Source organism: Gossypium raimondii, chromosome 8, assembly GCF_025698545.1.
Source record: "Gossypium raimondii isolate GPD5lz chromosome 8, ASM2569854v1, whole genome shotgun sequence".
Lineage (NCBI taxonomy): Eukaryota > Viridiplantae > Streptophyta > Magnoliopsida > Malvales > Malvaceae > Gossypium > Gossypium raimondii.
Genome location: NC_068572.1, coordinates 1310851 through 1322838, shown reverse-complemented (window position 1 = coordinate 1322838; position 11988 = coordinate 1310851). Strand labels below are relative to the sequence as shown.

General features: G+C 31.9%; 2 protein-coding genes across 2 annotated transcripts; both read right to left on the bottom strand.

Moving 5' to 3' along the window:
• Positions 1 to 46: 46 nt before the first annotated feature.
• On the bottom strand, positions 47 to 4761 carry LOC105790105 (enoyl-[acyl-carrier-protein] reductase [NADH], chloroplastic). Its single transcript, XM_012617520.2, has 13 exons — positions 4511 to 4761; positions 3409 to 3725; positions 3028 to 3137; positions 2885 to 2940; positions 2717 to 2801; positions 2575 to 2622; positions 1860 to 1934; positions 1675 to 1786; positions 1518 to 1569; positions 1372 to 1423; positions 1209 to 1266; positions 584 to 682; positions 47 to 498 (listed from the first exon to the last, which is right to left on the bottom strand). Exons 2-13 carry the CDS (start codon positions 3686 to 3688, stop codon positions 344 to 346), a joined length of 1182 nt encoding a protein of 393 aa, XP_012472974.1. The 5' UTR covers positions 3689 to 3725; positions 4511 to 4761; the 3' UTR covers positions 47 to 343.
• Positions 4762 to 9138: 4377 nt separating this feature from the next.
• LOC105790106 (AP2/ERF and B3 domain-containing transcription factor At1g50680) lies at positions 9139 to 10454 on the bottom strand. The gene has a single exon (XM_012617522.2). It carries the CDS (start codon positions 10289 to 10291, stop codon positions 9239 to 9241), a length of 1053 nt encoding a protein of 350 aa, XP_012472976.1. The 5' UTR covers positions 10292 to 10454; the 3' UTR covers positions 9139 to 9238.
• Positions 10455 to 11988: the final 1534 nt, after the last annotated feature.

Here is an 11988-nt window from a genome sequence, read left to right as displayed (position 1 = left end):
AAATCTCAAATTTGAGTTTAGTAAAAGGATTAAAACCAAGAAAAAGTTAGGAAATCACTGAAAACCCAGTGATCAATTGAAATTGTTTATCAAAAAAGTTTAATCTAAGATTTAACAGCACAGTAATTCAGGCTAGACAGTATCAAAAAACACTCAAAAATTCTAAAAAACAAAAAGCCAGAGCATGAACTTCTAAAGGAAAAATGGGGCCGCTGACCGAAACATCCTAGACACAGTACGACAGCAAATGTCTTACATTGAACATTCAGCGTCGAGTTTGCTAGCAGTACTGATGGTAAACATCTCGAGTTAAAAATTCGGCATCGAGTTTGCTATCAGATCCCTAATGCTTTTCGCCAGGAATGTTGAGGTCTTTAAATATGGGACTGTCAACTCCAACACCCATTGCGTTGAGACCGTTATCGACGTATATGACGGCACCAGTGATAGCCGAAGCCAAAGGTGATGCCAAGAAGGCAGCAGCGTTCCCCACCTCATCTGTTTCATTAAGTTCTTTAATTCAGTAAAAAATGAAAAGAAAATATGGAACATCTGGAGATCTTAATGGTTCCTAGAAAATAACCTGCTGATAGTTCTTTTTGAAGAGGTGCGTTGGCGATTGAATATTCAATAATTGTATCAATAAATCCAATTGCTTTTGCAGCACGACTTCTTAATGGACCTGTAGACCAGAAAAAGAAAGAAACTTAGGGACATTAGTATTACTCATGCTAAGTGCCGGGCAAATAACGTGGTCAAGGTCTAAAAGTTCCGAAGAAAGGCAACCGATGATTCGAATTATGAAGTCTAATTATTACATTAGTTAATTCTTCAAGCACGGTAAGACAAAGTCCATCAAGAAAATAATTTTTGTCAACTATCCCCTTGAAATGGGCAATCATTAATTGACTTCAATAGTAGGCATCGGGCTTGTAGTTGCAAATAATGCTACTATGCTTACACAAAATTCTACTGAGGTAAAGCTAACATCGATATGAGATGAGACAGGGTGCAACAAGGATAACCAGAAGTCGTTGAAACATTTCACTGCATTGATATATCTAAAGGACCGAATTATCTCGTGGCAATATCGAGGAAAAGCATTGAAATTACAAGTCATGGATCAAAAAATAAAAAATAAAGAAAAATTTTCAGGTAATGATATTGAAAATGTTGATAAAAGATAAAGAGCAAGAGTCATTTCATACCGGCAGATATTGTGTTCACCCTAATTTTGTGCTTTCTTCCTGCTTCGAAAGCAAGTACCTGAATGAGAATAGAGAAAGGCATGAATATGCCAAATTACGGAAAACTGAATAATCAATCAATTAAACATATAAATAAGTTGAAAAATGAAGAACTGGAGCTCACTCTTGTATCACTTTCTAGAGCAGCTTTAGCAGAACTCATACCTCCACCATATCTGCATTATCACATTGTTTGAAACTTCTTTCACCTAATGAGAACTATTGATTCTATTTTTGGAGTATTATGAAAACAAAATATAACAAACATACCCCGGAATTATTCGCTCAGAAGCAATGTATGTAAGAGAAATAGAAGAGCCTCCTGTATCAGAAATAGCTTATTTTAGAAAACACATTTTATTTGATAAGAGACCAACATAAGACGCACCATGAACCTAATGACGAATAAAAAATACAAAGTACATGCCTGGATTCATTAATGGGATAAAATGCTTGAGTAAAGAAACATAGGAGTAACTTGAAGCAGATAAAGCTGCAAGATACCCGTTCCGGGATGTCTCCAGCAGAGGTTTGCTGACCTGTTAAAAAGAATTTGTTTGTTAAGAATAAAGCAGAAACCAATTAGTATTTAGAAGCAAAAGCCATGCGTACCTCTGGCCCATTGGCTAGCGAATGCACCAGAATGTCAATGCTGCCAAAATCCTGTTTAACGGATTCAGCAACTTCCTGCAACACATGAGAATTAACATAACATATTGATAAATCTCGTCCGCTAAGCATACAAAAAGTAGGGGTGATATCAATTCGGTCAGGTCAGGTTTTTTAGATTTCTTTGAACTGTCCATAATTTGGTTCGATTCAGTTCGCTACTCAGTTTTTTCATATTAATTTTTTATTTTCGATTTTTAGACTTATTTTTGATAAAATGACTTTGTTTTATGACTTTTGAATATTATTTAACAAAATGTTAAAAGTTTTTTCATAAATATTTCTAAAAAACCAATATTTTATTATTTTAAATATAAAATATTTATCTTTATATCATAAATCATTAAAATTAATTATAAATTAAATAAAAAATAGAATTTGGTTCGGTTTCGGGAAATTGCAGTTTTTTAACTTGTATTCCATAAACCGTCCAAACACCTCGATTCAGTCAGCTTTTGGTTTTTCTTGCTCAGCCCTAACAGAATGTACATCTTGAAAGGGATCAAAAATCCTATAGTTTTCTATAACCGCTGTAGGCAGTTCAAATACGAAATCAAATTTACTTGAGAACTAAAAATTTAGGCTCTAAAAGTTCCTAGTCATGAACTTCTGGCTGGTTTTTCTTTTTTTATATAATGGAAGGTGTTTCGATACATACCTTAACAGTCCAATTTGCAGATCCTGCATATCGCTTATTTGTTTTTATCTGCACGTTATAACCAAGATAAAAAGATGTTAAAAAGATAATAGAGACTTATTAACCTGCGTGTTGCATGGAGTGTCATAAACTTATCCCTTACATCTTCAGGGACATCATCAGGGTTGTCAAAGACTGCATCTAGGGGATATACTTTGGTAATCTCCATTAAAGAGCCATTGGGCAATCTGAAATATCAACTTCTATCAGAAAAAAAAGGCATCACTTCGAGTAAGTATCCATTGAATTGCAACATATAACCAGCTCTTACAATCGAGATTCATCGAACTTTCCACGTCGCAAGCTGGTTTCAAATATGTTCAAAGCCTACAAGGGCCAACTTGTCATCAGCATGACAAATTTTTATGTTAATACCTACAAGGTCTACAAAGTACAAAGATCTAATTTACTTACAGGCACCCATGTCCCAACTAGAATTTCAGCACCTGCAGCAGCAAGAGATTTCGCTATTGCCCAGCCATATCCATTGTCATCAGCTACACCAGCAATAAATGCCCTCTTACCTGAAGAAAGCAGCACTCTTACAGTTAAAATAAAAAAGCTTAAACTATTAAAGAATTAAAATAGCTTCATGAAAGCCCTCAGGATTAGCAGCCTTCCAGTTAGGTAAACCCTCCATAACAAAAAGGTCAAGGAGAGAAATGTAGTAGAGACATCATTTTCTGAAAATTATTTGTTCTACTGAAGGAGACGTATAAGGAAATCGGACAGCAAAGTTTAATGAGCAACCTATATGAGAACATAGGCATAAGTACTACAAATAGCAAGTCAAACCTTTCAAGTCAATTGGCAACCCAGAAACCGGCTTATTTTCACTAGATTCAGACATTGCCCTTGTCACAACTTTGTTAAAATATACCGAAGACGATGCAAAACTGCGCCGGAAAGGCTCCAAAGATTGTGATAAATGGCAAGCACTAGCTAGCTTATTCCATGGCACAGCTTTGGAATTGACATCTAGACTGGCAGCACCAGCCTTAAATACCCTGTGAGAAGATGCAATGCAGGGTCTTGCTGAAGCTAGTTGAAGGCCAGAAGCTGCTGTTGCTGCCATTCTCAAGAAGTGATATTTCACAGCAGAAACTAAGAATCTGCAGAAAGCAAAAATGAATCAGGGACTTACTCAAAACATACATAATAACTCACATTGTGCTTTAAGAACATATTTAATTCACAAATTTGAAGTCAAGAAAATGAACTAAAGCAGTCAAACTGTGGTAAAAAAATGTTGCACGATAAATGTATGAAGAAATTCCTCAAAGACCCAAATTAATATGAAATGAACCCATCAAAACTTTCCATCTCTTTACCTTACCAAAAACCCAAAATGCCTAACTTTGTAGCTCTATGAAAAAGATACATTCCACCCCAAACTTCAAATATGAAGCCACATTTTACATATTTCCCAAAAATAAATTACAGAAAAAATGAAAAGAAACCTTAAACATACAGGCAAAATGAATCAGGGACTTACTCAAAACATACATAATAACACACATTCTGCTTTAAGAATATATTTAATTCACAAAATTGAAGTCAAGGAGATGAACTAAAGCGGTCAAACTGTGGTTAAAAAGTGTTGCTCGATAAATGTATGAAGAAATTCCTCAAAGACCCAAATTAATATGAAATGAACCCATCAAAACTTTCCATCCTTTTACCTTACCAAAAACCCAAAATGCGTAACTTTGTAGCTCTAAAAAAAGATACATTCTACCCCAAACTTCAAATTTGAAGCCACATTTTACATATTTCTCAAAAATAAATTATAGAAAAAATGAAACCCATATAAAAAAACCATGAAATTTTCCAATTTTTGAGTATGGAGTACCCATTGGGGCATAAAGCATGAAAATCAAGAGAAAGTGAAAGATACCTTTAAGATGCAGAGAGAGCCAATGTGGGGAATGGGGAGTGAAAAGAAAAGGAAAAGAAATGTTGAGGAAGTTTCGATGAGATCAAAGTGATTTTTCAAAGCGATGACGGAAAAGGCAAAGCTGAAGCTAAAAGTAAACAAGCAGATCGATCAAACAATTATATTTAGCAATAAAAAAACAAAGATTTAAACGCAGTTGGTTGCTGGTAGGCGTAGCTCTTCAATGTTAGGTATCGTTTACACAGTGTGCAGTCGAGTTGAATTAGTAAGCATTAACTACACGGTTAATCACTAAATTAATTATCCCTATTTTCAGTTAAGTCATTAGAGTATTAAATTGTTGGCTAAACTATAAAAATAATCATTTCTGTTTGACTTAGATTTTATTTTAGTCACTTATGTTTGAAATATTACGTTTTAGTCGCTTATGTTATCGTTTTGTTACAAAGTGTTCACTTTACTGTTAAGCTTTGTTACCTTCCTAACTGTAGTCCTACATGGCAGTCCAAATGAGTTTTAAATACCAACTTAGATGTCCAGTTGTTACGATGAAAAAAGGTTTTTAATTAAATAAATTTAATTTAAATTGCCACGTAGGGCTGTCTCTGTTATATTCTATTAAATGCCAAATAGGTCTTTTATATTCTTTTAATTTTCCTTTTTTTTCCTTTTTTTTTCATTCTTTTCTGTTTCTCCTTCTATTTTCCCCACTTCTCCATCTCTTTTACCGTAAAAAAAATTAAATTGCTCAAAACGAAAAAAATATAGAGACCAATTGTATAATTTAACCTAAAATTTTCATTTGAAATGATGATTTAACGTGTCACGTCAGCTTACTGTTACACTGTTAACGGCAATTAATGCTTAGTGACTAAAATGTTACAACACGATAACGTAAGTGACTAAAATGTAATATTTCAAACATAAGTGGCTAAAATGTAATTTAAGACAAACAAAAGTGACTATTTTACTTAATTGGTACATAAACTTAAAAACTGTAACCCATGTGATACATTTTGTTAGGTAATTGACTAACACCACTAAAATACGCTAATGTGGAATTGACAATCAATTGCACGATAATACATGATAACCTCACATTTTGACATGTGGTAAAAAATAAAATATTTGAATTTTATAATAAACTATAACTTTTTTGTCACGTGTCACCATGCTATTGATCGTTAGCGCCACAATGTTAGTCAGGTAACTAAAAGAATATCAAGTTGGCTTATGATTTCTAAGATTAGGTATTAGTTAGGTTACAAAAAAAAATGTACCAAGTAGGTATGAGTTTCAAAGTTTAGGTACCCCTGCATATATTAACCCTCGTTTTTTTGGAGAGTATAGTGACACTTATGTGTACTGAGTTTAAAATAAAGTACCAACGAGGAAATAAAATGTCAATTGACAAGTTTGATTTAAGACCTCAACACCTATAAGCATCTAAGGCTCTATTTGTTTCACTGAAAATGACTTCCGGAAAATAATTTCTGGAAAATAATTTACTTTTTTGGAAAAACTAATATCTTTTGGTGTTTGGATGAATCTGTGTAAAATATTTTCATTTGTTTGGCAGGTTCTTTAAAAATATTTCATAAAAGTCGTTTTCAATTAAACAAACATACATTTGAGATTTTTTTTATTTTTTCATTGTTTAATTGAGTTTATTTTATATCTACAATTTTATATTTTACATTATTTTTACATATATTAAAAATATTTTGTTAAATTTAGGTTCATTGCAACGATTATTTTTAGTTACATGACTACCAACTGGGTATTTTTATTTAAAATGTGACATTAACAAAGTTGACAAAAAAATCAACAATGTCAAGATTGGACTTGATTTTCAAATCAAGAAAGTAAATGGACTAAATTCTTGAAAATAAAAATACATAAACTAAATTACAAATTTGTGAAGAGTATATAGACTTATGACATATTTTAACATTTACACTACAAAACATTTATTATTAATATATTTATAATTGTAATAAATCTTTAGTATTAAAATATTAATATTGATATTTTCAATAATATGTGAATAATATTATTTAAAATTATTTTTAAAATTTAGTATTAAAATAAAATTTAAATATTAAATAATTTATTAAAATAATAATTTATATTAATTATATTAATAATTTATTATATGACTAAATATAAATAATTAAATATGTATGTTTAATAATATTAAAAATATAATATTTTATATTAATATTTTAAATATTTTAAAAAGAAAAAATAAAATTTATTATTAATATAATAATATTAAACTTAATTTAAGTTAATTTTATATAAAAGTAAAATTATCTATTGATGAGCTCTTTTCCGGAAAATGACTTACGCTTTTCAAAAGGGTAAGTCATTTTACAAGGAAAAAGGCTTATTTTTCGTTGACCTATAAGTCATTTTCCGTTGACCAAGTTGTTTTATGTGAAACAAATATAGAAAAATGCAGAAAACATTTTCCGTAAAACCTTTTACATGTAAACAAACGGACCCTAAGTTATGGATTATTCATCGACTCCCATTTGTGCTAGACCTGTCCATGGGGCGGGCGTAGTTAGAGGGTTTGTGTAAAAATATAGGCCTGAAAATGGGCTTGGGTAAAAAATAATGCCCATTTAGAAAACAAGCCCGACCCAAATTTTCAAAAAAGAAATGTTGTTTTCTTGTTGATTTTTACTGTTTTGTTGTTTTCTCACTGTTTTGCTACCATTTAACTATCATGTTGCTACTATTTTGTTATCATTGTTTGGATATTATATAACTCTTATTTTATTGTTAATTTTGTTACTATTTTAGAGGTATTTGTTTGTTAAGTTGTACATATTTTAGTGTTATTTAAGTATTTATATTTTTTTAAAATTTGTTGGAAAACATTTATTTTGATGTTTTTAGCATTTTTTATGTATGATATATTTTTAATAAAAATTAAATACAACCAGATCAGGCTCGAGTTTTAATATTTTTATCCGGGTTGAGCTTGGGCAAAGTTGTAGGCCCATTTTCTTAGACCGAACCTAGCAAACAGGCCTAATATTTTGGTCAAGCCCTGCTCGGCCCATAAACACCTTTAATTGGTGCCGAATTTAGTTATTTTGACTATTTTTTCTTACTTCTTTGTTTCTTTTATTTTTTTCTTTCTTGCATTTTGAATAGTTTGACTAAAAGCTCTCTTATGATGATTTTTTAATGGAATAAACTCTTAAAAGTTTGAAAAAAAAAATATTAAGAGCTTATTCTATTTATAAATGAAAAGATCAGCATATAAAAAGTCTAAAATGCTATTTGGAACCCAACACTACGGTTTGACTTAGTAGTTAACTAAACCATTATACGAAAATTTCAATTTTCACGATGAATTTAGTCTTAGTTTAATTGGCATCGTTGTCGTTACAACAAGTATATGAAGTCTTCAATTTCCAATTTTCACTATGAATTGAGTATTAGTTTGATTGGCATCGTTATTGTTACAACTAGGAGAATGTAATACGTTTGAATAAATATGGCAAAAAGACCTCTTCAATCTTCTATAAATTCGAAATAGAGCAAATTGGTCCCTCTCAAAAAATTGGAGTAGTTTAATCCATACTAATTTAAAAACTGAGCAACTAAGGGCAATTAATTACAACAATAATGACTTTCGTCAGTCGTAGATAATTTTGATTGGTATAATAACAAATGTAGCCTTTGATTTTTACATATTTTTTTCATTTTGGCCTTAATTCTAAAAAGTTCAACAAATTCAGCCTCAATTTACACAAATGTTGTGGGATTAAATTGTTAACTTAATACCAAATTGACAAAATGTGTAAATTTTGAGGCTAATTTTGTTACTATACCAATCAAAATCATGTATAATTGATGGAAAATATTAGTGTTGTGATTAATCGTCCTTAGTTGCTCACATTCGAAATTGAGAAGGACTAGAGATATATTTTTATCAAGAAATGTTATCATTTGTTTTAAAGGTTAAAAACATAATAGTAAAAATTGTATTATGAAAATCTTCAATCATGGAAGGTTGTTGAAATCGAACCGAACCAATCCAACAAACCAATAGGGGTGAAGCTAGATTTTTTTTGGGGCCAGAATTAAGTTGTTTATTTTTACATAAGTAAAAAAAAAAAAGCAATTTAACCATTTAAATAGCCTACATCTTTATAATTTTTATAGTACTAAATCAAAATTTTATAATTTTACCTTATACTAATTTAAAGTTTTTATAAATTATAAAGGATTTAATAGTTAAATTTCCATTTTAGGCTGGGTCTGGCTTGCCAACCCCTTGACTCCACCCCAGTGACAGATATACTAATTTGGAGAAAGAAGTTAAATTGATTGTTCCCTAAACTAATATGAACGGATCAAATTGAGCTAAAAATTTAATGAACCAATTTTTAAAAAAAATTATATTTATTTTTTATAAAACTTTAATAATTTATTTAATTATTGGACCAACCATTTGCATTGATATCTAATCAATGTTACCCCAATCTAATTACAAAAACATCGAAAATATAATTAAGGTTGGGTTTGGAAGGGCGGTGGGGTGCGATGCGTATAGTTTACTTTTTGTCTCATGTTATAGTATCGTTACCAAATTTAATTTCACCGCTATCACTGATTTTACACTAATCACAGTTAAAATACCGCTCATCCAAATCCAGCATAATGCTTGGGAAAAAAAAGTCCAAAATATATATAATACTGTAATTATCAGTTAATCCGTGCTCCAAATAAAGTAATCCTCTTCTCCTTCACACTATGGGAGGATGACGATTTTAATCCACTGAGACCCTGTTCTTCACCATTTTCATTGTGTTTTTCATCCAAATTGCAGTAAAAATTCGTCCCCAAGTTCAATTCCAATCCCACATGCAACTCACCTTGATGATGACGAAGAACCGATGACGACCCCAATCTCTTAAACACATCGATGCGACCACCATTTTCGTCATCACCACCATTATAATTCACATCGATCAAGAAGAAACCCCGGCCATGTTCGATCTCCCCGGTGCATTCGCATGTGTAAAACGCGATGGCGTCCTTTTCCTTCAGCTTTTTATCCTTCACGAATCGGTTCCATCCCCTCGTAAACACAAAGCTTTGGCTGCTCTTACAGTAACAGTACCGAAATCTCCACATTTTCATCGACGTATCGTAGAAAACAAGCTCGACGTCTTCGCAACCGCCATTGGCGGTGGTGAAGGTTTGGTGATCGTTTTCGATGTGCGGGAAGTGTTTGACGGCATGTTTTTTAGGGATGACGAGACGGTTAAGCTTTCCGACGTCACTTGGAGTTAATTCCTTCTGAAAAAGTTGTTGGCATGCGAATTTTGTGTCGTTGTGGATCGTGTTTTTGTTGTGATTTGCGCTTGATTTGGTATAATCGGCGTATTTGGATTGGTAAGAACCGGATTTGATCATGTTCAGTATATCTCGAGTGGTGTGAAGATTTTGGAAATTAGGTTCTTGGATGTTGTCATAGGACCAGGGAAAATTCCGATGGGGATCTCCAATACGAAGTCCGATCGCCGCACTGTCATACGCCAGCGCTGCTTCGTTCTCCGATTTGAATGTACCGAGCCAAATCCTTTGATGGTTGGCGTAGATTTGAGCGCCCCAATGCCCATTTTGTTGCGGCGCGATTCCTTTGAACCTTGCTAATCCGCCGCTAGTTTCCGTTTTTAAACGTTTGCTGGCGCGAAACATATAGTCGTCGCCACCGCTTCCGCCGCCGGATCGTGAGGTTTTAGTTGCCGCCATAATCAAAATCTTGCTTGATTCATCTTCTTCATTAATAATTGATTTAATGAATAAATAAAATTAAGTTTAAAAAAAAATAGGAGAATTGGAGGGAGAAAATTCTGCAAACAAACACATAGATTATTGTTGTATGTAAAAAAATAACAACCAAGTTAAAACACCATATTAACTTCCATTTTCCAGGAAAATGTTAAATTTTCCATGAAAGTAATAGGTTAGGAAACGGATTCTTTTTCCTTTTAATTTTGGAAAAAATAAAACAAAAACTTTGTGAAATAATAAAAAACAATGTCATTATCAATGGATTAATTAGTTGTTGAAGAACAAATTGTGAGTGATTTGATTTTTTTTTAAATTTGTTCAACTGAAAATGCCAAATTGTTCAGTACTGTTTCATATTGGTTGCTGTTGCAACAAATTGGAGTGAAAATTATCTGTATTTTAACTAAATAAATACTAGTTTTATAACTAGAATTCCTAACTTGGGGTTATTGGCAATGGGGTTTAAGTTTTGGGGGCTAATAAGATTTTCAAAATTTTGAGGGGTTTATGAGAATTTTTTAAAAAAAATTGGTTATTGGAATCTTAAAATAACTTTCAACTATGTTAATATCAACTGAGTTAATACTGCGCTTAGAGTTTTAAATCGCAATTAATGTATGAAATTAACTTAAATATTATGTTGAGGATAATATGTACATGTTCTCACCAAAATCATAATCTATTTAAAATGTGAAGAAGATAAGGCCTTAAGTTAATAGTGAAGTTATGGCTTTGTAAATGAAGTTTTAAAGTTTGAGATTTATTGTAATATTATGTGTGGATTATTTTATAACTACATCAAGTTGGATTATTTTCTCCTCAAGCATCATCCGTATGGAGTCGATGAACCCTTAACGAGTCAGTACTATTGCTAGGTAGTCTATCAAGGTACTCAGTTCCCCGTGAAGTTAGAATTCAAAACCCTAACTAAACCCAATGACAATATCAACCCATTCGAGGGTTTGTTGGTTATGAATAGACAACACTTTGAAGACTTGTTTAAAAGGAATTGGCTTTCCTTTAACAAAAAAATAAGTCAGGGTTTTGACTTTAAACTTTGTAAAGAGCCCAAGTGTCTATGGCTGTCTAAATAAGCGACAGATTCATTGAGTAGGAACATTTCATCAGATTGGATCGTGTGTGGCGCACAATCATTTACCAAAAAGAAATATAGACACTTGCATCCTCTCTTGTGACATATATGCTATAGGTCAAGGGTTTAAGCCACCGAGCACGAATGTGCATGTTCTCTTGGTATGTGGGCGTGTGCCATGCATGGTTTGATATGATGGAACACTATTGCTTTGTAAATCTATCACCTTCTTGGGCATCTTTTCAATGCACTTGAGCTTTTCATAAAGTTTGTAGACAAAATTCAGGCACAATATCAACTCATTGAAGGGTCTATTAACTCTAAACAAATAACACTTTAAAAACTTCTATATAAGTAGTCAACCTCCCTTTAAAAAAAGACAAATTTAGAATTTTTCTCCTAACTCTACAGAGAGCTCGAATGACTTGAGGTATCAATTCCTACTAAATTTATTACATATAAAACATATATTCTGCTTGACTCAACCAATGATACAAATTCTATTTAATTTTAAATCAATTAATAATGAATATATAAATATTAATATAAAATAAAATTAATT

Bases quoted from the DNA above. Each gene is read 5' to 3' on its own strand.
- LOC105790105 (XM_012617520.2), bottom strand. From the start codon at position 3,688: ATGGCAGCAACAGCAGCTTCTGGCCTTCAACTAGCTTCAGCAAGACCC. The intron at 1,570-1,674 runs GCATGTACTTTG...TTTCTGATACAG, and splicing joins TATCCCATTAATGAATCCAG to GAGGCTCTTCTATTTCTCTT. The intron at 683-1,208 runs GTATGAAATGAC...TCTGGTCTACAG, and splicing joins GGTGAACACAATATCTGCCG to GTCCATTAAGAAGTCGTGCT.
- LOC105790106 (XM_012617522.2), bottom strand. From the start codon at position 10,291: ATGGCGGCAACTAAAACCTCACGATCCGGCGGCGGAAGCGGTGGCGAC.